The sequence below is a fragment of the Rhinopithecus bieti genome, unplaced genomic scaffold (genome assembly GCF_001698545.2).
Source record: "Rhinopithecus bieti isolate Rb0 unplaced genomic scaffold, ASM169854v2 scaffold_8307, whole genome shotgun sequence".
NCBI classification, from domain to species: domain Eukaryota; kingdom Metazoa; phylum Chordata; class Mammalia; order Primates; family Cercopithecidae; genus Rhinopithecus; species Rhinopithecus bieti.
This window is the reverse complement of record NW_016806443.1, coordinates 2,789,934-2,815,769: the sequence shown is the minus strand read 5'-3', so window position 1 is coordinate 2,815,769 and position 25,836 is coordinate 2,789,934. Positions and strand designations below refer to the sequence as shown.

At 41.9% G+C, this 25,836-nt stretch overlaps 1 protein-coding gene across 1 annotated transcript in view; it reads left to right on the top strand.

The window, feature by feature from the left end:
* The window catches only part of DGKI (diacylglycerol kinase iota), a 382,898-nt gene that overhangs the window by 73,163 nt on the left and 283,899 nt on the right, over positions 1 to 25,836 (top strand). The window contains exon 3 of the mRNA XM_017876519.1: positions 10,695 to 10,790. Within this exon, the coding sequence (XP_017732008.1) occupies positions 10,695 to 10,790 (96 nt within the window). The remainder of the gene's footprint in view (positions 1 to 10,694; positions 10,791 to 25,836) is intronic.

The following is a 25,836-nucleotide window of genomic DNA, read 5'->3' as shown; positions in this document are numbered from 1 at the left end:
GTTTAATATTCACGATGTTCCAAACAATCCTATAGTCTGCAGCAGCAGGGCCTTCTTTGAGGTGAGAGATTCTAATGAGGGGTAGTTTAATCACTTAGAGGGGAACATTCATTAATTCCCTTCTCTGCCCTTTTGTGTGACATTAGATAAGTCACTGATTTCTCTCAGCTTCAGTCCTCATCTGTAGATGGGGATAATTGTAGCTCTATTTCATGGACGTTGTTAGGATCAAATGTGACAATCAGTGAAAAAGTTTTTTTTTTGTAAACTGTGCAGCCAGCAGATTTATTTATAAAAGTAATTGATGAATTCACTAATTCATCAAACATTTGTTGAGTTCCTGCTTTGTACTAGAATCTATGTTGGTTACTTGGGATTCTGAGGTGAAGAAGATATGGTTTCTGCCTTCAAGGGGCTTAGAATCCTGTGGGCAGAAAGGAAATCAACATGAAAATACAGGGTAACGATGCCTGGAACACAGGGGTCAGCGGGCATCACTGGAATGCAACAAAAGGACATTCCGTTCCCATTTGATGTTGGAAATAGTTATCAGAAAGTGCTTTTTAAAAGAAGTATCCTGCCTGAGCCAGAGCTTGGCTGCAAGGTATTATTTTCTGATTCCTGTAGAGAGGTATGTACTCTAATATTTCATCAAAATGGTATTTTTGGCCAGTGGTGGGAGGCTGCAGTACAGGATGAGGGAAAAACAAATAGGAATGAAGGCTGGGTTTGTGCATAGTGATCTTTTATCCCTCCCTCTTCTCCCCTTTTCTTTGATTGTGGGTACCCCGTCTTGGAGGTCTGTTGAAAGTATGGCATGACACACAACACTTAGCTAACATTTAACAATGGAGGGAAAATCGAAAGCCTATCCTGAAGACAGTCCATCTAAGGGCTTAGAGATTGATGTGTAAGGAGTTATGAGATGTTACTCTGGAAAAAAACCAACATATCTGTGGGCTGATTTTGGTGTCAGCAAACAGAAACCAAACCGTGACCAACACACTACACTCATTTATTACAATTGTGTAAAGCGTTTGTTTCAGAAAAGAGGAAAAGCGGATTTTAAAAGTATTTCAGTGACTTTTTCTTTTGCTAAGACTTTAGATTTCTTGTATTACTTTAGTATGCTCTTCTGTTCAAGGAGCCAGCCGGGGATTTCTTTGTTCTGTTTAAGGTGTGTAAACAGTCACCTCTCTGTGCCATTCCCTCTCCTCCACCCTCTTGTTTGGTTCCCTCATCTCCTACCATTAGTCTATTCTTTTGGACTCAATGTATGCAAATGAGCAATCTTTACTCAATTCAGTATTTATTGAGCAATGATTAGGGTTGGAGCCTCTTTGATTCTTTCAAATAAAAAGGAAGATGGCAGGAGCTTATAAAAAGGTGGGGGGAACTCCAGTCTCTTGCCTTTGATAAGGCGAAGGGCCCCAGTAGTGCTAAGTTGTGCTTCTGAGGGTCTTGACCACACTGGCAGACGGGGTCCAGCAGGGATGACGAGGGTCCTGTTTTTCCCTTTCACACTCAACTTGACTCTTGGGTCAAAATTCTCTCTGCTCTGTAACGCTTTGGCTCAGGGGAATGAATGGGGGGTCACCTCAAAGGCCTCTACTACTATGATTCTCTGGCTTATGTTACTCTATTCTTCTTCCTTCATCTGTAAGGAAAAAGATTAAAAGACTGTTCGTGGTGTGTCTGAAGTTGTAAAGTCAGAGTGAACCTGGAATTATGATCTTAGTCCCCAAGTTTCTACTTATTGTGGAATCCCAAAAGGGCCATGTTCTGACACTAGCCTATGTGCCAAAGTCATCTGAAGGGACACAATGATTTCCTAAATATACTTTGGCAAAAGACTTTGAAGAGAAGTCTGTTTGTGGGGTGCCTGAGATACAGGTGAGCACTGATTTAGTGTGCATAGACTGTAGGCACCTGCACTTCTTGGCCAGGAGGGTGCTATTATAGCAGACATTTTTTTTTTTTGAGACGGAGTCTCGCTCTGTCGCCCGGGCTGGAGTGCAGTGGCCGGATCTCAGCTCACTGCAAGCTCCACCTCCTGGGTTCACGCCATTCTCCTGCCTCAGCTTCCCGAGTAGCTGGGACTACAGGCGCCCGCCACGTCGCCCGGCTAGTTTTTTGTATTTTTTAGTAGAGACGGGGTTTCACCGTGTTAGCCAGGATGGTCTCGATCTCCTGACCTCATGATCCGCCCGTCTCGGCCTCCCAAAGTGCTGGGATTACAGGCTTGAGCCACCGCGCCCGGCTAGCAGACAGTTTTTATGCTTTGGATACATGAACTTAATAATTTTCTTTAAGCATTCCGGTTTTGTGTTCTCATTTCCCTGTTTGTGATATATAGACGCTCTCTCTCTTAGTTTTAGCTTGTTTCTCCCAAACATTCTCTCCTATTGTGTTTTACTCAAATGGCTTATTATGACTTAGGATTCTCTGTCCCATATGGGCTCATTCTTTGAAGATTTTTTGCCAATAGATATTTACTGAGGCTGCGTGTGCACCGGCATTTCCCTCCGTGCATGTCAGGGATAGAACCTGTAACGGTGTGTGGAGAGTATCTGGATTAGTCTTCAGTATGGTACCTGAGTCTTCTATTGACAGCAGTGGACATTGGGATCAACCCAGTATGAAAACTGCTATTTCCTCTAGAGATTTTCTTTTTTGTTCTCTGCCAAGCCATGCTCATCTTTTCAATCAACCCGATTCTATTTATCTGATGTACTCTTTGTATCCTCACAATACCTCTCTGTTCGTAGTGCATTGTCTTACAAACCTTAGAACCAAATTAGTGCTTTTTGTTTGACTTTCTTATTTGTGGCTGTCAGATTTCAGGCTGCTTCAAAGGAGGGGCAGTGTTTTCTGTTTGTTTTCTCTTCACAGTGGAGAGAACAGCATCATAGACCTCGTAGCTGCTTGGTTACTGATGTCAGGGGATGAATTGATCACAGTTTTTCTGCTCAATCAGTGAGAAGGGGATATTTCGCTGGGAGTTGACAGGCACTCAGATAATCTCCAGTTCCTGAAAGGCTTGGTGGGCATGACTCCAAAGTCTGCTTGAAAAATAAATGGATTTATGCCATTTCAATCACAAGTAACTCTCTTTAAATTTCCTTCCTAATTCAACGCATTGTGTTAGGTCTTAAGGTGCACACAGTACTTTGGCCTTCCTACTTTTCACAGGGGCATCATCTTTTCACCTCCACAGTGACAGCCTGCAGCAGCTGCCCCCTCTGACACTGGATGACTCCTGTCAGCCAAGACAGTTGGGGTAAAACAAGTTAAATTACTAGAAAGGAAGGAAGTAATGCCTAAAAAAGGAAAAAATTTCTCATCTCCTGGGATGGATTCCAAGTTCCCAGTTTAGAGTGAATTAGTCCATTTAGAAGCATGTCTGTTCCACAGATAATGTGTATCTTCTTTTAAATGTCACATGTCTCCCTTCCAATAGAGACTTCATTTGGACTTCCAGCACTCTTCCCTGTTTGTAGTATTGCAGCAGAGAGCCCAGGAAGTACATCTCCCATCTGTCCCCACCGTTTCATTTGTTTTTGCCCATTACACTGCCTAAAACAACCCCCTGAACAGCGGTGGAAAAGCCACCAAGATCTTTCTTAAAGGGCACATTGGTTTTAAACCCAGCACCCTTGATTTCATTTTATTTTCCTTCCTCATTGGCAAACTTTCTTCAATCCTAAGACCTGTGGAAAACAGAGCCTCAACACAAACAAAGCCAGATCTTCAGTCCAAACCACCTTTCCTTCCCTTTAGCTGACGATGCTAACAAAGAAACACTTTCTCTGAGGCAGATAGAAACATCACACAGTTGATGCACTGCCTCACAGTTTGGTTCAGGGACAAGATTAAGGAACCAGAGTCTTCATGTGGGATTGCTTTAAACTGGGTTATGAAACTAGGTCATCTTATCTTTAGAAACCTTGAATGAAAAGCCAGGAGGAGGCAGGGGTGTGTGTGTGCATGCGTGTTTTTGCGTGCGTGCTCGTGTGTGTGTGCATGTTCTCATTTCAGTCCTGTTTCCTGTGAGTCCTAGAAGACCTGGACTTTCATTTCAAGCTTCAGGCCCTGCTCTTCATCAGGTCTGAGTGTCATCACCCACAGCCCCCATGGCGCTACATCTTTCCCCACTCCCAGCCTCATTTCAAAAAACTGAAGTCAGAGTAATCGATAAATGAGACTGTTTGTTGAGCAGAGTGTAAGGAACTACTCACTATAAATCAGTGAAGATCCCAGTCCTGGTCAGCCGTGTAAAAAAAGGAACAGATTGACATCGATTTCACGGACCCTCTCTATTCCTTTCTTTTCTGAGAATGGGGGAGTTTTAAAATCAAATCACCCTGGCTGCTGAGGGAAATCGTGGAATCCTGTAACTTCACAGACCTGTGAGAAGTGTCTCGATCTAATCTTCTGCCTCTAGGCAAGTGATTACTTGAACAAATGCTGTCCAATAGAAATAGATATGAGCTGTAATGATAAATTTTCTAGTAACCACACTTTAAAAAGTGAGGAGAAATAGGTAAGATTATTTTTTGATTGCATATTTTGTTTAACCAAATATATTCAAAATATTATTTCAACATGTAATCAACATAAAAATTATTAGTGAGATGTTTTACATTCTTTTTTCACACTAAATCTTCAAAATCTGCTGTGAATTTTTCAAAGAGAAGCACATCTCAATGAGTGCTAACCACATTTTAAGTCCTCAGTAGCCATGTGCATATTGTACAGCACAAATCTAAAAATCCAACATGGTGTGTTATCAATTCTTGAAGATCTTCAAGGGGAGGTAATCCACTCTTTCTCCTTTTTGATTTTGTAAGGACATTTACATAGGATACATATTTATAGTACTCATTGTTTCGAAACATTTTTATAAGCAAGTGTCTTCATTTTGTGTGGAGTATTTGCTTCTTGTGTGAGCATCCTCTTTATCTGTAGTATTCAGTCTCAAACACTCACCTCATCTTTGTCTTTTTACCTATAACCATTACTGGAATTTTGGTAGCACTTGAGCAGGAAAACATGCCTATATCTAGAAATCCATATTTATGTCTATTTAGGTGACTCTCCACTCTTAGATAACTAGATCTATCGATGTAAATCTATCAATGTAATATATATAGCTATACAGACTTGTCTCAGCACTCACAAGTACAGAAGAAGTGTTATCTTTGTTTAGAAATAGGATAGTTATGTTTCTGTCTGGCACAGATGGATACTCTTTGAGTGGTGTACTATTTGAGATGGTATTTCAAGATACATGTGTAGAGAAGAGAGAAAGATGTTTCCAGGTAGGGACAGTAGAATGAACAAAAACGTGGCACCAAAAAGGGAAATGTGAGGTATGTTTAAAGAAGAGTGACAGGGAGCCCAGTGTGTTGGCATACGCCTGTAATCCAGCTACTCAGGAGGCTGAGGTGGGAGGATTGCTTGAGTCCAGCAGTTTGAGGCTGCAGTGAGCTGTGATGATGCCACTGCACTCCAGCCTGGGCAACAGAGCAAGGCCCTGTCTTAAAAAAAAAAAAAAAAAGATAAAAGAAAAAGAGTGACAAGGATAAAAGAGTGATTGACTGATTGATGCTATTATTGGAGTCTAGCATGCCAGGTCAAATTTGGATTTTATTTAATAAATAGGGAAACATCTAAGCATTCTGAACAACCATGGCATAATCATGGCTCTCTTTTGGGGGAACTAAATTTATACTAATGTAAAATAAATCAGAGAGGGTGTCAGAGTTCAGAGCAGAAGAAACCAAGACTCTGAAATTTTAGATGCACTGTCCAGCGTATAGTAAGTAACTGGGGGGTATAGTCAGATAATGAAATGAAACCTAGACAAAAATAAAAGCAAAAGGAAGAGGCCTGCCTTTGCCAGGGTAAATGAGGCTCTGCAACAAGTAAAAGACTCAAATGTAGGCTGGGCGCGGTGGCTCAAGCCTGTAATCCCAGCACTTTGGGAGGCTGAGATGGGCGGATCACGAGGTCAGGAGATCGAGACCATCCTGGCTATCACGGTGAAACCCCGTCTCTACTAAAAACTACAAAAAACTAGCCGGGCGACGTGGCGGCGCCTGTAGTCCCAGCTACCCGGGAGGCTGAGACAGGAGAATGGCGTGAACCCGGGAGGCGGAGCTTGCAGTGAGCTGAGATCCGGCCACAGCACTCCAGCCTGGGTGACAGAGCGAGACTCCGTCTCAAAAAAAAAAAAAAAAAAAAAAAAAGACTCAAATGTATAATGGCTTAATACAAGAGAGGTTTGTGTCTCACCTATGTGATAGACCAAGACTATTCCAGGTGGTTGGGTGGGGAGTCAGGCCCTTTGTCACACAGCTATTCAATGACCCATGCTGAGGATCGCTCTGACATCTCACCAAGAGGATTCCAAAAGGCTGACTTCCCAATTGACCAGTAAGATAAAAGATTATGGAGGAATGCATGTGGGAGGATTTAATGGAACAAGTCTAGAATTTCTGCTTCTGTTTCACTGTTCAGAATTTGGTCACATGGCCACACCTAATTGCAAGGGAGACTGGGGAAATAAAGTCTAACTATGTGTCCAGGAAAAGAAGAAATAATTATTTTGAGGAATGGCTAGCAGTCTTGGCCATAAAGACCAAGGAGAGAAACGTGGTTAATGCTAACATCTGTGGATTAGGAGGAAGAAGGGAAACTACAGTAACGGCAACAATAATAAATATAATGAACGTCTATTAACTTCTTGTTGTATGTGGAACATTGGGCTTTACGCATTTTTATGTTTAAACATCACTGTAGTCCAGTAAAGGAGGTACAGTGATTTTTATGTGACTGATGAGTAGAATAGGGTTTAGGGAAGTGAGAAGGGCCCCAAGTCATGCAGCTATGAGGCAACAAGTCTGACTCCAAAGCTCACGTTAATTAACATGGAGAAGGGTTCATGAGAATTGTAGGAAGAAAACAAAAGTAGTTCATTTGTCTACTGCATTCTTGTGCTAATGCCACTCAGTCTAGACAAATTTATGCAGGATTCAAGAGTCCCCGAGACTACCCTCTCTTCTGACATCAGTTGCAAGTTCGGGAACCCCCAAGACCACACTCAGCTTCAGTAACTCACTAGAAACACTCATAGAACTCCCTGAAAGTTGTTAATACTCACATTTATGGTTTATTACAGTCCTCTCCAAGTAGAATCATGGTTCACTAGCTAACTTCTCCCAGCAACCATGTGCTATAATATACATGGCATAGTGCCAAGCAGGGAAGCTCATTTGAACCTTGATGTCCAGAGTTTTAATTGGGGGTTGGTGCTGTAGATAGGGTTGACTGCCCATTTGGTTGACATTAGCCTCTAGCCCCTCTGGGGGTCAAGCTGATACCTTATGACTCAAGGCCCTCAGACAAACAAAACACTCTTATCAGGCAGGACGTTCCATGGGCTTAGAGATTACTTTCTTGGAGCTGAAAGCTCATTGCTTTATCAGTAGGTTTTGACGTTTTACCCACTGCTACATTTTAGGCTTCACTTTCTAAAGTAGTTGATGGGATTTCGCTGTGGTTTCCCTCATGGTGGCTGCTGTTATTATGCATTTAGTTCCATCTTCTCTGGTAGATTTTTCTCCATTGATTAACACAGAATCTCAGTGCCTGGCACCAGTGTTACTGAATAAAGGATTGTTGAATAAGTTAAAGAATAATAAAATGAAAAAGCATTATTCTGAATAAATGGTTATGTTAGAATTGGAGAAAAGTTCCCAGTAGAATATTTTAGATTGTGTGGATTGATTTCTTCAGGATACCTTGCAAAGAAGTGCTTTTCTGCTTTTTAAAAAAATGCCGTCATCATCCATCGCTATCTGAAAACTTTTAGATTCTGAACCCATAGCTACGCTTCTCTTTCCTCTGCTGTTGTCCCACAAGATTGACTGTGAGGTGAAGCCTATTTTCCCACTGACTTCCTTGAAAAAAATTGAACTTGCAACAGGGAAAATCACAGTAGAGAAGAAAAGTTTTGGTGAACAGGTGTCCACCCTTTGATGTAGAGGGCAATGATCCTAGTCAGTGTTGCTGTCCCTTTAGGAATGGTTTTGAGGTACTCAGAGATGTGGATGGTGCACTCCCAGCCGCAGGGGCTCCCTGTGTTATATCCTGGAGCCCTTGACACCTATATCTCTAGTGACTTTTACCTTCTCTTGTGCCTTCCTGCCTCACTTCTGCGGTCCAGGACTTGGACCCACCTTTCTTGGATCTTGAAGCACCTAGGTCACATGCCACAATACAAATTTTGGTTGTTCTTACCCCAGAATTATTTGAGTTATTAGGCCCTGAGAGGAAAAGGTGTTCTATCTGATTCTGAAGAAATATGTTTATTTTAAAAGATGGGTGACACTTGGTATTTTTTCCCAGCAAATGTCATGGAGTGTAGGTTCTTTTTTTTTTTTTTTGAGTCAGAATATCGATCCATTGCTCAGCCTGGAGTGCAATGGCACTTTCTCAGCTCACTGCAACCTCTGCCTCCTGGGTTTCAAGCAATTCTCATGCCTTAGGCTCCTTAGTAGCTGGGATTACAGGTGCCTGCCACTATGCTTGGCTAATTTTTGTATGTTTAGTAGAGGTGGGGTTCACCATACTGTGCTGGCTGGTCTCAAGCTCCTGGCCTCAAGTGATTTGCCCACCTCAGCCTCCTGAAGTGCTGGAATTATAGGCGTGAGCCACTGGTCCTGGCCATTTGGTGTATATTTCTGCTTTGCTGTACTAAGCTTTGAGATTCAAAGGGCTATGGTGTGGACACTGCTGGAGTAGGTTATAATAAAAGTGGCTCATATATAAGATGGGTTTCCATGACATGATTGTATTGAAGTCATCTGCTCAGGCTGCTATGACAAAATGTTATAGACTTGGTAGCTTAAACAACAGACTTAATTTCCTACAGTTCTGGTGGCTGGGAAGTGCAAGGTCAAGGTGCTAGCAGATTCCAGTCCTGGGTAGAGTCCTCTTCCTCACCTGCAGACAGTCACTTTCTTGCTGTGTGCTCACATGGCTTTTTGTTGGTGTGTACATGTAGAGAATCTCTCATGTGTCTCTTCTTAGAAGGACACTAATCCCATTATGAGGGCTCCACCCTTGTGATCTCATTACTTCCCAAAGTCTCATCTCCACATTCCATCACATTGAGGGTGAGGGATTCAACATAGGAATATATATATATATATACATACGTATATATACACATATATATATATATATAATTTTTTTTTAAGGTGTAGTCTCACTCTGTTGCCCAGGCTGGAGTGTGGTGGCATGATCTCGGCTCATTGCAGCCTCTACCTCCCAGGTTCAAGCGATTCTCCTGCCTCAGCCTCCCGAATAGCTGGGTTTACAGGAACCCACCACCACACCCAGCTAGTTTTTGTATTTTTTTAGTCAAGATGGGGTTTCACCATGTTGGCCAGGCTGGTCTCAAACTCCAGACCTCAAGTGATCTGCCCGCCTCCCAAAGTGCTGGGATTACAGGTGTGAGCCACCATGTCTCCCAAAGTGCTGAGATTACAGGTATGAGCCACCATGCCTGGCCAACATATGAATTTTGAGGGGACACAGTTCAGTCCATAGCATCCCCCATAACAAATAATTACATGCCCATGTACGTCTGATGAGTAAGATAAAAACGAGTAATTTTCCTGTGAGACATGGGGACTTAGTCTTGTTTCTTTATGGTTAATCTAACACAATACTTTCCCTAACAGCTCAGAGCCCGTTTTAAGCAAATATACGATATATTTGCTTAAATATTTGCTTAAATATACGATATATTTGCTTAAATATATCGTATATTTGATATATATCAAATATATCGAGCAAAATATACAATAGATATATAAATGTATAATTTCCAAGGTAGTATCCCATAAGAAGGAATATGGAATTCTATTCATCATACTATTTAAAAAAAAAAAGGTTTACTTCCCCCTTTCCACACATTTCTGTAAAATAGGATTATTACTCATCAGGTCATACATTCTAGCAGCTCTGTTCCCCATCCAAAGTATATGAATATTTTAGAAGCAATAACATTTAGTTTGAAAATTGAGAAGTAATTGGGTGAAGACCTTACTGAATTAGTAAGATGTGAATTAGTAGAAACTTATTATGCTTTGAGTACACAGGAACTTAGTTTTAAGAAGCCTCTGACCTTAGAAATATGATTTACCTGTTACTGGTATAACTGTGTTTTCAAACTGTCTGTACTTAAAATACTTTAATGCTACTGTCCTCCATTTTAGCTAATTTGTTAAGCTTATTCACTGAGCAAAGTCAAATTTTAATATAATTTTAGTCTCAGTTGTCATGAAATTTGCAGTGGTGGACTTGGTGAATAAGGTTTGACATCAAGCTATTTAGAGGTGTTTTTCCCCATTTGTTGAATACGTTTCAAAAATGACCACTTCCATGGATAAAGCAGCTATAAACCTAATGTCCATTTTAGTTATAGCTCAAAGTTTTCCAAGCACATTTCTCCCTTTTAGAATTTCAGTAGAATCAACTCTAGCAGTACTTTGAGTGGTCAAATGAGGAATGTTTAGGTTCCTTTGTTTCACTAACTTTCTTGTATCCCAAATCTAAATTTGAAATAGTCTTCCTTATCCCTGGAAAAAAAAATTGATGTCAGGTGGGTCTTTTCCTTGCAGGAGAATGCCGTGAATGGAGAACACCTGTGGCTGGAGACCAACGTCTCGGGAGACCTATGCTACCTTGGAGAGGAGAACTGCCAAGTCAGATTTGCAGTGAGTGTGGGCTCTGTGTTGTTGGGGGAAGGCCTGTGGATCTGAATGAATAGAGGGGTCACCTTGCCTAAATTTCCAAGGGGAGGTTTGAACGATCCTGTCCTTATGAGATGGAAAGCTTCCCAAATGTTTTCAAGGTTTACAGAGAGAGAGTTTCTCAAGTTAACATGGCTTTCAGGTTGTCGCTTGTAATGGTTTTAGGGTTCAATTATGCAGGCCAGGCCTTGGTGTCATGTGTTACTTTATAACGATGCCCAGGGTAGGTTTTTGTGTGTTAGCGGTGGGGTAGAGGGTAAATGTGTACGAAGTAGTGTCTGCTTGTGGAGGGTTTGTTTGTGTGAGGCCAAGGCCTGTGTGTGGAGGAAGGGGCTCTGTCTGTAGGGGAGTGGCTACAGTGGGGGCTTTACTGATGGGTGAAGGTAGAAAGACAGGGAAACATCTGTGCTGGGAATGGGTGTAGGCGAACAAATGATCCAGACTAAGTTCTGGAGGATCCAATTCTAGAAATAATATAAACAATCAACAGTCAGGTCAATTGGAGTAACTTTTGTTGTTTAAAATTTGCTTTGTGTCCCTATTTAGAACAATCTATTTAGTGGGTTAAAATTCTCTTTATGTTGTGAGGTAAGTGTGGCTGCCAGGTGCTGCACTGTGGAGATATCAAAACCATAGTGTTGAGAAATTGAACTCAAAGTTTGTGTGTAGTTTTAAAGGATGGGTCCAAACAGAGAGTAATGAGAAGCTTAGGATAATAAAGAAGAAAGAAAAGATGTATTCCTTCTTATTTGGGGAAATGAGCACCAGAATTCATATAATGCTTTTTAAAAAAAATATTTGTTTATTATGTGAAAGAAATATTTGCAGCAAAATGTAGGGCCTTGAAATTGCGAAGGAATATGTGTTTGTTAATAACTAATATGGAATAAATTGAGTTTCCATCAAAGCTTATGGAATAATGTGTATAGCCCCCAATGATTTTAACCAGGCTGCCTGAAAGCATAAAGTCCCAGAACCACGACCTTTTTCGTTGCTTTAGCTGTTTTATCTACTAGTTTATAAGTTTCATTTGGAGAGTTTTGAGAGTTCTGGGGAGAACAGGGCCTGTTTAAGTGAAGTTGGGAATCAATGTCAGGGAAAGACCCAGATGAACAGGCTCTGGATTGGAAGTCGGGAAACCTGGAGCTGAATCTCAATGTTACTGCTCAGTGTGTGACATTGAGAACTTGTGACCTGTGGGCCTTGGCTACCTTCTAAAACAGAGAGTAGGATTAAATTATTTTTAATTTTGTTTGTAGATCTGTAATTAATCATTTGCATCTCTTCTAATTTTGTTGTAAATTTAGTTGACTTAAATATCGGGATTTCAACTTTATGCGTATGTACTTTTAATTAAAGTATAATTGCATGCAATTTGATTAAGTTAACCAAATCCATGCGAATCTCAGCTGTTTGGACTAAAATGCTGTAAATAATGAATTAACATTAGGGTCTTAGTTAATTGTGTAAACACTGGTCTTGGGATGTAAGAGAAAATAAAATGGAAAAAATGAAAGCCAGTATTACTTGCATATATACTTTTGAACAATTTCTATGATGGACTATGATTTTTTACAGAGTTATCCCTTGTTTCCAAATTGCTCCCTTTAATCCCTTTCTGTTACTTTTTAGGGGATGGCTATCTCTCTTGACAAATATATGAACAGATACATATATCCTCCTTAAACCTTGTATCAGTAAATAGCATTGCTATCCACTGAACGATTGTTCACTAATACCTTTAGGCCAGGAAAAGCAACAAGAGAATAAAGGAAATTTTAGCTAGAAGGAGAAAGAAACAGAGTTGAGAACATTCCCAGTTTCCTTCTGAAGCTTCCTCATAATTTCATACCAGGTACTTGGCCCTATTAACTCATATTACAAAATGTCTGAAAGATGAAGAACTCTCCTCCAAAAAAAAGTTGATTAAATGAAGGAATAAATCAGTGAGGAAGCCGAAGACCTAACTTCTGTAAGTTTCTTAAAGCTTAGTTTCTTTGCCTATGAAGTGGGGGAAACGCTGTTTTGAGGATTTGGTGAGATGATACGTAGAAAGGGCTTACTTGGCTCAGCAACTGACCTAATGAATTAAAGGCAAAAAAAGGATAAACGCAGGAAGGACAAGGACAGAAAATTTACAAAAGAACTACCAATTGCCAATAGGTATCTGAAGACTACAAAGGCATCCCAATTAAAACAACTCAGGGGTCAACTTCATGTGCCTATTAAATTAGCAAAGATCTATAAAATGGTAATACTTAACTGCTGGTTGGTTTAGGCTGAAATGGACAGGCTCATCATCAGCTGCCAGGAGTATAAGTAGATACACTGTCCTTCACAAAATTGGCAGTGTGTACTGAAAGCACTGAAAATCCTCTCAGTCTCTCTCCCCACCTCACAGCGTGAGGCGTATGTCATCTCTGAGCATCCCATTTTGAGAGAGACATCAGCAAGCAGCAGAGGACCCAGAGCGGGGTGCCCAGGTTGGCTTAGGGGATAGAAGCTTGTTGTAAAGAAATGTTAGATTACATGGGTTACAACTGAGTATTAGGAGCAAAGGCAGAGAGATGTCTTCCAGTATTTGAAGAGTTAATTTGAAGAAAAGAGAAGTGACTTGCTATCTGTTGTTAGAAATGGAAAAGTCATAGAGGTAGAATCCACCAACTCTAGCTTTATAACAATAAACACACATTACCTGGAAACCTAACAATACAATGCACACTGTTGTTTCCCTTTTTGCTCCAAATGCTGATTCAGTATGCTTGGAGTGGGACTTGGGAGTCTGTGATTTTTTTTTTTTTTAGATGTAGTCTTGCTTAGCTGCCCAGGCTGGAGTGCAGTGGTGTGATCTCGGCTCATTGCAACCTCCGCCTCCCGGGTTCAAGGGATTCTCCTGCCTCAGCCTCCTGAGTTGCTAGGGTTAGAGGTACAAGCCACCACACCCAGCTAATTTTTGTGTTTTTAGTAGAGATGGGGTTTTACCATGTTGACCAGGCTGGTCTCAAACCCCTGACCTCTTGGGATCCACCCACCTCGGCCTCCCACAGTGCTGGGATTACAGGTGTGAGCTACCACACCTGGCTGAGAGTCTGTGATTTTAACAAGCACCTCAAATAATTCTGGTGCAGATGGTCCGCAAACCTAACTTTGAGAAATACCGTATGATAAGAAAGCACTTTGTCAGTCCGAGCTTCCCAGTAAGGGAACAAGGTGCCTGGAGAGATTGACTGGAGGAATGTGTGTTTGTGGATAACATGGTTGGCCATCTTTCGAGGATGCTATAGTTGGGGAAGCACAGCTGCTTTGGTCAAGAGGTCAGACACAGAGTTCTCCAGGCAAGTCTTTAGTTTAAATGCTCTGTTTGCAGTTTTCTTAGAACAACAGTTGTTTTTTTTTGGTGGGGGGGTTGGGAAGTATGCATAAGCAGATCATGTATTTATATTCTAATTTCTTTTAATGAACCACCTTTGAAGAAAGCCTACCTGTTGGGGCTGGGACTAAATTACCAGAACCAGGTACTACCTGCAGGCTCCTAAACAAAATACAGGCAGAGTGCTCAGGGGAGGAGTGAATCCATCATCTACGATGTGCCTTTCACTCCTTTCCTATTTTAGCAAAGCAAATATCACAAGTAGAAGTTAAGAGAAGGAAGAAGTCAGTGTGGGTTGAAGCAGACAGAGGCAGCTTCATGGAAATGGGGTTCGAGCTCAGTTTTGAAAGATAGGTAAGATTTACATAAGTGAGTTTGAAGAAGGAGAGCATTTCGGGCAGGGAAGAGGAACATGAGCAAACTCAGAGGTGGGGCAAGCTCTGTACAAAGGAGGTGGCAATCGTGAGCCGTGCATGAGCATGTGTCAGAGAAAAATAGAAATAGGTTTTTTGAACCAAAACTTGGAGTGCATATTATAAATACTTGTGGGCTTAGGAAGTGTGACTATATAATACATTGTCTAAACCAAGACACTTTTGAGGGTGAAAGTGGCTGCTGTTAATAATGATCTATGTAAAACTAAAACTGTTCTGCAAAGCCGGGACCTCCTGCTGCCACGTGGATTGATATTTGGGGACTGATATTGGAGGGTACTGAAAGCAAAGCAAGGCAGTGACTTCCAAAACCCTAGAACAGCTGTAGGAGAGTTTGTTCCCAAGCTTCAGGGCTAAACCACGTGACCTTTCCTGTTCTACAGTTCTCTGGTGGCAACATTTAATACTGTAGAATACCTGTGAGCAGATACTTAATGGAATTAAATTTGTTCCCAAATTGGCAATGGTTCCCAAATTAGCAACTGTTTCTTTTTCTGGTCTAGATAAAATAAAAGGATGCAAAAGAAATGAAATTGAAGTAGAAAGATCACTCTTTCCCAACCTGCTTATGGGCACGGGAAACCTGAAATAAAATTCCAGCCAGAATCACTGTCGTTTGGTGACATTTATTTTTATGTACATTTATTCATTTATTCACTCATTTATTCTGCCAGTGTTTGTGAGCTGGGTTGAGTCCCTAGTGCCTCACCATTTAGCGGGCACAGCCGGGTAGAAACTGTTCTCATGCTCTGGGGCTAGGCTATGCAAACATGTTTAGCCAAATATTTGTACTTAAAGAAGCTCACCCCTCTGGTAATAATCCGTGGAGTCCATACCAGTGTGCACCTACTCAGACTTGAAAGAAACTTGCCTACTTTGATATGCAAATTGTACACCCACCGTGGTCTTACAGACCTGAATAGGCACAGATGGGTAGCATGGGCGGTCAGAAGGAAATAGACTTTGTGTTTCACTGACCTGGGTTTGAAAACCTGCTGTGCCATTTATGTACTGAGTTAAGTTGGAACATATCACTTTGCCTCTTTTTGCCTCGGTTTCCTGATTGAAAGTATTGCTACTGAGATGGAACACAGTGATTCTTATTTGTGGATGAGCATTATAGTCAATTATGCCATTTTACCTTTTAATCTTACCTTTGAAGTGTTGGTTCCCGTTCTGAATATACCGCATCAGGATCTCTGGGGAGTGGGACTGAGCTTGATGTCAAAAACAAACAACCAGATCTACAGATGATTGTGTTCACTGTCAGCGTAGAGAGACAGTGATCCACTTCAGAAACAGTGTCAGGACTGAAAACCGCGGCCTGGTTCTCACACCTGGTGTGTAGTGGCTGTGATGGGCTAAATAGTGTACTCCAAAAGGTATGTTGAAGTCCTGACGCCTCAGGACTTCAGTACCTCAGAATGTAACTTGATTTGGACATAGGGTTGTTGCAGATGTAATTAATTAGGATGAGTTCATACTGGAGTAGGGTGGGCCCTAATCCAGCATGACATGTGTCCTTAGAGGACACACAGAGATACACAGAGAAGAAGGCCATGTGGTGACAGGGGCAGGAATTAGAGTGATGCAGCTGCAAGCCGAGGCCCTCTGAGGATTGTGACTCTCCTCAGAAGCTAAGAGACGGCATGAAATTCATTCTCCCTCCAAGCCCTGAAAAGGGTGTTCAACTTTGTTGAAACCTTGATTTTGGATTTCTAGCCTCTAGGATTGTGACAGAATACACTTCTGTTGTTTTAAGCTACCCAGTTTGGGTTCCCCACAGAACACCCATTGCTGTTTTGTGGGATCTTAGTAGTCAGTGGAAAGGTATATGAGAAATGCTCACACAATGTTTGCAGTTTTCCTAGGACTCATACTCATCATCTCTGAACTGTAACAACAACCTTTTGGGGTGGTCATACAGGGTCGTTCACTTCTACCTAAAGATAAAAAAGAGTTAGAGAGAGGCTTACTCACTATCCAGAGCTTCATGACTTCTTTGCTTTCTTAGGGCAGTGCTAGGAAGCTAATATAACAGCCATTCTATAAGTCGAGTTACCTCATCTAACCAAGCAGATATCACCATTACATAGGCTCATGGACACGTATGCATACAGGTGCGTCTACAGCAGTCTTGAGTGTTTCGGTTGAGTGGTATGTGGTTGTGGTATAAGTGAGCAGACAGGCAGGTTGGTGTCAGAAGCTGGGAGCTGTGGGGAACAGAGTAGGTAGATGGTGAGGTGAGTGAGCATGTAGGTTGTGTAAGAGGAAAAATGGAACTGTCATACTTCAGGATGCTGTTACCAGATATATCTTCTCTATTTTTAAATGTGCTCATGTCACCCTCTTTTCGTGGACCAGCTAATAGGTGCTGCTTTGCTTTTGTTATTGTTTTGTTCTTGTATTTTGCTTTAGTCTTTTCCTTGTAGATAATGTTTGGTGAAAATGGCTTAACCCCACCTGTGACACCCGGCCTTAATTCTAAGGTTCCTTCTAATGTTGCTTGCAATTTGCCAAATACAGTTTTATTGAGAAAGTGAATGAATTGTGTTAGAGAGGCCATGTGATATAAGAGTTGGAGGATTGTAGGGCAAGAGCTTCACAGATCCAGAGACAAAAAGATCTAGATAAAAATGCAAGTTCTGCCCTGCCTGTCTAAGCCTCAGTTTCCTCTGTAAAATAGTGGTGATTAAATCTACCTCTCAGAATCAGTAGAGGGATAAAATCAGTTAACAAATGTTTGTATTCATTGTCCTCCTCTTCTGTACTTACTATGGTTCAATGTCATGGAGTTGAACAAGCTAATTGCAGATTTGATTGGACTTTGGCTTAACAAGGCCTTACATTTGAGATGATTCTGTCTATCCCAACACTAAGACTCTTACACCTTCACCTGTCATTTTGCTACTGTGTGTAGCATCCATATTCTTACCAAGTCATGACTGGGAACAACTGAGTGGGACAAATCAAAGTAACCCATTCTGTGATCTCATCTCACAAGCTGTGTCTTCTTATTGGTGAATCAGAAGCCTCATCACTGTCTGTAATGGGGTATCACAGCATGCACTCACAGGAATGCTGGTCATGTCATTAGATTCTTGGAAGAAACTTTCAAGCAGAGTACAAGGGTCATAGCTCTCTGCCCTATTTGAAGGAAACTTTCAGCTTTCTGCTGTTTAAAAATGAAAATGACTCTGAGTCCAGTTACACCTTGTCTGTTTCATCTCAGGAAGAATGAGCACCAGGCAGCAGCTTGTGAAAATGCTGGTTCCCATGCATCTGTGTGTGTGGGTGAGAAGATGAGAGAATCAGAGCCTGATATGCATTACTGGGGACTTTCTGGCCATCTGTGTATTCGGGTCTAGCTGGTGTGTACCACAAAGCGCCAGCATGGACTTAGAATGCACCAAGATCTGCCTGCATGTTGCTCCTGCTCTGTTAGCCTCAAATGCCAGTTGTCTGGCACAGCAGACTCATGATCTGCACCCCAGATGGCAGTTTGGCTGAGCTGGGTGCAGGCTGTCAGAGGGAACCACGTGTGTGGCAATAAAGCCCAGGAGGCAAAGCCAGCTCTCTTGAGTTGTTTGGGTGCCAGCCATTCTCTGCCAGGGGCCTTTTTCACTATTAGGATATTGAGGATCTAATGAATCAAGATGACTCATGGAAAGTGTAGCCATCAACAAAAATAGGAAAAGAATTTTCACTGACACGCTCTCTGCTACTGAGTCCCTAGTCAGTGGATATGAGAGAGGGAGAGAGTGGGGTGCTCTCAGCGGTGGAAGTAATGTCGTCCTTTAGGTGTCCGGCCTGATAGCTCAGCATTTCCATGAGATCGTCCATGTGCACACTTAGAACAGTGTCTGGCACATGGTAGACCCTCAGGACATGTTACCCATTGTTACTATGACAACTGTCATGGGGATTGTTATAATTATTCTTTGGTACCAAGTGCTGTCTGTGTATTAAAGGGGAATCTGGTGCTAATACTTCTCACTTCATGTAATGGAGATAGTGACAGTATGTGTAGGCTATGAAGCCGAGGGATCTTTAGGATTCTGTCACTTCTAGGTGACCCTGGATCAGTAGTACCATTGTCTATTTGCACAGCCCATTTTATTTTTCCCCAAAATTGTATTCTGGAGAACACTAAACTCAAATGAAAACAATATATGGCATTATACATTAAAAGGAGCTCATGACCATACATTTCAAAAACATGGAATGAATTTAATACATAAATAGGTCCTGTGAAGCTCAACGAAAGACATAAGGTATGCAGGATTTCCTACTTTTTTTTTGAGGGAATGGGAGGATTGTGGAACCCATTAATTTTCCCACAGAACACCCATTGCCATTTTGTAGGATCTTAGTAGTCAGCGAAAAAGTATTTGAGAAATGCTCACACAATGCTTTGCAGTTTTCCTAGGACTCATACTCGTCTCTGATCCATAACAACAATATTTTGAAGTGGTCTTATTGGGCTGTTCACTTCCACCTAAAGATAAAAGAAAAAAAGAGTCACAGAGGCTTACTCACTCTCCAGAACTTTATGGCTTTTTTCTATCTTTGTACAGTTCTTTTGCCTTTATACTAAACTTTCATTAAGCCAAAATGCTTGTGTCTTATTTTATTCTTAGAGTTTGAACCTCTGAGAATAATTGTCATCTCTTCTGTCATGACAATTTTAGATTGAGGCTGCATTTGTGTGTTTGTGTAAGGGTGTGTGTTTCTGTGAAGCAGTTCTGTTGTTATTGGATATTGTATGGTCCTGTCACCTAGTAATAAAAATAATTTGCATCTGATTTAGCATAAGGTTTACATGTTACCTAGGCAATGCTCAGGTGTACAGAAATGGTTTCTCTTCTTGCAGTGTTTTCCTGGGGCAGGGACCCACAGCACTAGGGTTTAACCAGTGTTCCTGTTGCTCAGAGGCACTCAATCTTGATGGAAGCATTATTTGCATTATCGGTTACTCCAAAACCATGACTGGCCTCCAAAGTTGGTATTGTCTCTGTTTGTTAGGAGCTTGTTGTTGTTTCCTGCCTCATTGATGAGGTAGATATTCAGAAGGTGATGCTTTAAAAACACGAGGAAATGGAAAATCCTACATTGATGCCTTCATTAAAGGAGGTGCAGGTGATGTGTTGATGAAACGTGTGAGCTTTGGAATCAAATGACCTGGCTTTGAATCTTGATTTCCAGGCTTTGAGTTGTGTGACACTGGTCCTTGTTTTAACCTCTTTTTTTTTTTTTTTTTTTGAGACAGAGTCTCAGTCTGGAGCCCAGGCTGGAGTGCGGTGGCTCGATCTTGGCTCACTGCAAGCTCCACCTCCCAGGTTCATGCCATTCTCCTGCCTCAGCCTCCCGAGTAGCTGGGACTACAGGCACCCGCCACCATGCCTGGCTAATTTTTTGTATTTTTAAATAGAAACGGGGTTTCACTGCGTTAGCCAAGATGGTCTCGATCTCCTGACCTTGTGATCCACCTGCCTCGGCCTCCCAAAGTGCTGGGATTACAGACATAAGCCACCACGCCCAGCCCATTTTAACCTCTTTAAGCCTAAGTTTTACATCTGGAAAATGGGATAATACTGCTTCTTATGGTTGTTGTGAAAATTAAATGAGTTAATGCATATATAACAGCAGGCTGGCAAATCATAAGCACTCAATAAATATTGTCCACTATAATCTTTCCTCCTTGAATAATAGTGGTTCCAAGAAACTGAACCCAAAGAGACAGCCGAGAGTACTAGGTTTGGAGAGTCTTAGAATCACCTGCTACTTCAGTTTCCTCGTTGAAAGTTGAGGACTGAGCTTGTGAGGTGAAACAACTAGCCCAGCTGACAGTCAGGCTGTGTCTCCCCTCTGTTCCTTCCCCATTCTGTCAACCTTTTATAGCACACACCACTTACTAGCTATCATATTTTTAAAAATTGTTCTCTTATTTATCTGTCTCCAACACTAGAGCGTCAGCTCCATTTAGCTCAGGGACTCTGACCTTGTTGTCCTCTCTGGTATTCTCCACACTGAGGATAAGTGACTACACTGAATAGTTACCCTGTGTGACTGAACATTGAATGAATGAATGAGTTCAATGAGGTGCTTGTTGAGAGAGAGACACATACACACACAGACACCTGTCACCAGATCAACCCTGCCGTTTAAGTATTGTTATATTTACAATCCAGGACGTATGAATTCCTGCCTCATTTTTAAGGCTCTTTAGAGGGAGATTTAACACATGCAGGTAGCTGTCTTGTGTAGGGTTTTATGCCCTGTTTAGCCAGTGCCATACCTTTTGCAGCACATTTTATTTCATTCTCGTGGAGAACAGAGACTGCTTTTTGCCATCTTGGCACAGGGGGTCATGGTGTGGTTGTCATTAGTCAGCTCCCCTAGGGATCTCATGAGAACGGATCATATGAAAGGGCAGTCTCGTTAAATATCATATTTCTTATCTGTCTTCATCAGTCTTGGTCCCTCAGTCTGCCACTAGCAAAGAAAAGAGAAACACAGTAAGTTGTAACACATAGAGATGGCTTTGGGTTAGAAGGACTTCACTTCCACTCTTAACTAGTCTTTCTTGGGCAAGTGGCACAGTCTCAGAGGGTCTCAGTTCCCTTAACTGTAAAGTGGGGAAAGTGTACCTACTTGGCATGGCAGAAGAGAGCTGTGTTTACAGTGTGGGTAATGTGTATATTACACAACTAGCCTCCTGGCAAATCTCTGTGGGTATGATGTCCTCATTAAAAAATGATATAGGCGGGTGTGTATGTGTCAGTGAAAACATTACCAATTGGAGGTACAGTGTTGAATAAACAATCACTGAGATGTCTATGGGTCTTCCGGGACTAGATTGGCTGGAAGACTGCCTTAATTATGTCACCAAATCGCCTGGAATGTGAAAAATGGCAGTGAAAGGATAACTAACTTACCACAGCTTCTTAACTAGAAATATAGCATTCCATATCAAAGCAAATATCTCTAGATTATTGGTTAGAAATATTAAACTGTGAACTTAAAAAAAATTCTATTTCCACAAAGGAAACTGATAACAGAAACATGTCAGGATTCATAATACAAGTAAGATTGTGTTTATGGACCTATCACACCAGCAAGGACTGAAAAGGCAAAGTGTTTGGGATTTCCTAGTTTATGCTAGGGCTCAAATCTCTGCTGTACCCATGATTTGCTACCTCAGAACTAGAGAAAGCCACCAAGACATACAAACACCATTTTTTATTAACTTGTTTTTGCTGTGACTTCTGTAATATGTGTAGCCCATCTTCACTCAAGTCTGTCTGCTTGAAATTTGTGAATGCACATGGGTGTGTATGTGTGTAGGGCTCTGATGGTATGAATTTCTACTTATTAGTGTCTGTGTACCTGTGATTATATTTATATCCATATTTGCATGCACATCCACCCTTCAATTACTATAAGACATGTGGCAACTTTGACCTGCTGGCACAAATAATAACCTTGAAGAACATGTAAAAATATGACAAGGAACAGCCACAAAAGCACCTATAAAGAGCGAAAACCAGGAAGATTGCATGATGAGTTGAAACTAGTGACTTGCTGTGGTTGTGTACTGACTTCTAAGCTGAGAAGCATAGAAAAACAAATGGGGAAAAAGAAATAAGAGAAAAGACAAGCAGGCAAATTTTAAAGAAGCAGAAACAAGAAATGAGGGCAACAAAGTACAGTGCACTTCAATAATAAGAATGATGAAATATGAAGTGTCCTTGGGTAAAATGAGGGCCAGGGTGAGAAATAGAATTATAGATTTTTAAGGATTTCTTCAAGTTCATTAGGCTGGAACACTTTTTAATGTATCATGACCATGAGGGAGGAGGCAGAAGGAATACCTGAGCTGCATGGTAATCTAGATGGAGAGGCACACTGAGTATCATTCCCCATGACTCTCCACCTGGCATCTCTGAGGGCATCAGTTTATTAGTATCATTTCATTAGACTTGTGCAAACCCAAACTTATCGGGCCCTTCACCATGCTTGTTATAAAGACTAGTTGCAATATTTGTTTTATATCTCAATAGCAGTGCCTGAATTGTAAGGAGATTTCCAAAAGATGGTAGCAGTATGCAATAGTCACCCAAATGGATTCCAAGGTGTAGACTTCTCCTAAGATTCATGTCATAGCTTTCTGATTTTTTTGTTTGTATGTTTGTTTTAGAGACAGAATCCTGTCGTGTCACCCAGGTTGGAATGCAGTGATATGATCCTGGCTCACTGCAGCCTCAAACTCCTGGGCTCAAGTGATCCTCCTGCCTCAGTCTCCTGAGTATCAGGGACCACAGGCTTGCTGTAGCTTTCTATTGAAGCCTGTCAGAGAAACTTTGTGCCTATGACTTTCTTCTCATTAAAAAGAAGTATTAAATCCACTAACATAAGTCACATTTAACCATTTAAGAGTGTGATTTGGTACAAGGGTAAACTGTTCAGATACAGACATGTACCTTTTTCCTCCCTTAAAAAGAATCCTGTACTGTTTTGACTGTAGTTTTTACCAATCTTAATGCAGTGCTCAAAACACGATGGGTGTATTATTCTTTACAACCAGTCATCAACTTTAACTTTGAATTAACGCAATCCTAGCAATTTGGTTCTTACCAAATTGTTTCTCCTGTGAGCTCTGATTGGCTGCTTCTCAGGAAGAGGAAAGGTTTTTTGTGTGTCTTTCTAGTTCTTATATTCAGCTCATGAAGTCCTTTTTTTCCCCCTTGGCTTTCGGCTGTAAGATTTTGGTTTTCTTTCTCTACAGATGAAAAATATAAAATACAATAGCTATGTGGGAAATAGACAACTTTTTATTTCAGGTTCAAACAACAACACACAGGCACTGCTCTTCTTTCTCCCAGTAGGTCTCTCCGGAGGTCATGGAATTGACCCTGCCTAGGTGGGGTTCAGCCCAGCATCTAGAACCTTCCTGCACATCTGAGGTTACTTGGGGGAGGTGCTAAGAACATAAACATAAACACTTCATATGCAGAGTGCTTGTGATAATGTGCTCCTCAGAACAGAACAAAACACACTGTTAGAAGAGCATCAAGTGAGTTTTCCTGCGGCCCTCGAGAGGCAATTCCGACCATAACACAGCATGAGACTGTCAGGTGTGCAGTCAGCCCAGCATACACATGAACAACAAGGCTGACCAAGGGGTAGGTTTGAAGCCCTCCGGAGCTGCTGCTGATTCTACTGAAAGACTTAAGGACGAAGTATGAGGAATTCGCGCTGACCTTCGGGGAACCCAGTGTGGGGCTAGGAAGAGGGCTGTGTGCTGTCAACGAGTCGTGCGTCTCTGCCTTTCCTTTTTGTTTCATTCTTTCACTTCAGGTCAGGCCCTCATCACCTCATATGGGAAATTATCACTGTGGCCTTTGAATTTCTTATTCTCTTTCAGAAAAAAAAAAAAAAAAAAAAGGCCGGCGTCTTAACCACGACCTGCAACACACCATGATCTGGCCTGCTATTATCATCTGGCCTCATCTCCACTTCCCCGCTCTGGCCCCTGCCACTCCTTAGCATCCAGACATCTTCATGCCTCTGAGCTTCGCACTGGCTGTGCCCTTTGCCTAGAGTGCTTCTCCCTCGGATATCCACGTGGTGAACTCTCTCGCTTCCTTTGGGTGGTTGTCAAAATGTTCAGTGAAACCTTCCCTGGCCAACCTGTCTACAACTTCAATTTTCTCCTACTCCTGATATTTCTTACCTCCCTTTCTCTCTTTAGTTTTCTTTTCAGTACTTATTTCTGTCAATATATTATATACTATACTTATCTCTCTTGTTTGTTGTCCGTCTCTCGCAGGAGAATATAAGTTCTATGAGATCAAAACAGTTTTCCAGGGCTGGGCACAGTGGCTCATGTCTATAATCCCTGGTTCTGTCTGTTTTCTCTCCACTCCTGCAACTGTTCCCAAATAAATATTCCAAGGTTTAACTAACTTGTAGACACAGGTGGCATCACATGAGCCACAGTAATACAGATGCAACTGTTTTTAACTCTACGCAGTCTGTGTAAGACCTCAGTCTTCTGCAAAATAGCCCTTCCATCAGAGAGTCCTGTGGGTCCTCAGAAGATATCTGATTTGTGCTCACAAAAATATTATAGTTGTTCAGCTATGATTGTCATGCGGCCTCTATGCTCTCTTTTTCTTTTTTCTTTTTTTTGAGACAGTCTTGCTCTGTCACCAAGGCTGGAGTGCAGTGGCACAATCTCAGTTCACTGCTACCTCCACCTCCCAGGTTCAAGTGATTCTCATGCCTCAGCCTCCTCGGTAGCTGGGATTACAGGTGCCCGCCACCATGTCCGGCTGATTGTTTATATTTTTAGTAGAGACAGGCTTTTGACATGTTGGCCAGGCTGGTCTCGAACTCCCGGCCTCATGTAATCTTCCCACCTCGGCCTCCTAAAGTGCTGGGATGACAGGCGTGAGTCATCGCACCTGGCTGCACTATTTTTTCCCTATTGTGGGCAGAAGGCTTCCATTCCTCAAACACTTTGAAGGTGCCTCATTACTGTTGCTTTTGGAATTGCTCATTGCGAGAATGTCTGTGTCCTGGTGGGGGTTTTGTCTCCTTATGTTTCCTAAAGCCAGCAATTTTTCAGACCTGGGCTGGTTGAGGGGTTAAGTGGGGAGACAGCCCTATGCCGGAAGTCCTTTCTCCTTTCTTCCCTCCCCTTTTCCTTTCAGAATAACTGTGTCAGGCAGTGTTCTCGGTGCTGGAATATAGCAGCATGGAAACACAGAGAAATCTCCACCTCTCTGTAGCTGTAATTTTGAACCCCGTGGTTTCTGGGGAGTAGTTCTGTTTCCCCTTCTCTTGCAGCTCCTCATGAGACGGCTCCTCTGGCTTCTTAACACAGCCAGTGTACCTGCTTCCCAGGTTTGAGGGCATCCTACTCTACCTGCTGGCAACCCCCAGACACACTGTTCAAACCTCCACACTCAACCACCAGCCTTGAGCCCAGTGACTCCTGTACATAGACACCCAGGAGCCCAGGAATTGTCCCGCAGTGGACATGCCAAAGCAGGTCTCCATGCCTTTTCAGAGGCATCGGTGCCTACTACATAAAGAGACTTTGGATCTTTTTCCTGCTGGAATGCCTTTGATTTTTTTTGAATGTACGCATTTTAAGCCTAAATTCAAGAATTTGCGTTCTTTGCTAGACCCTTTTTAC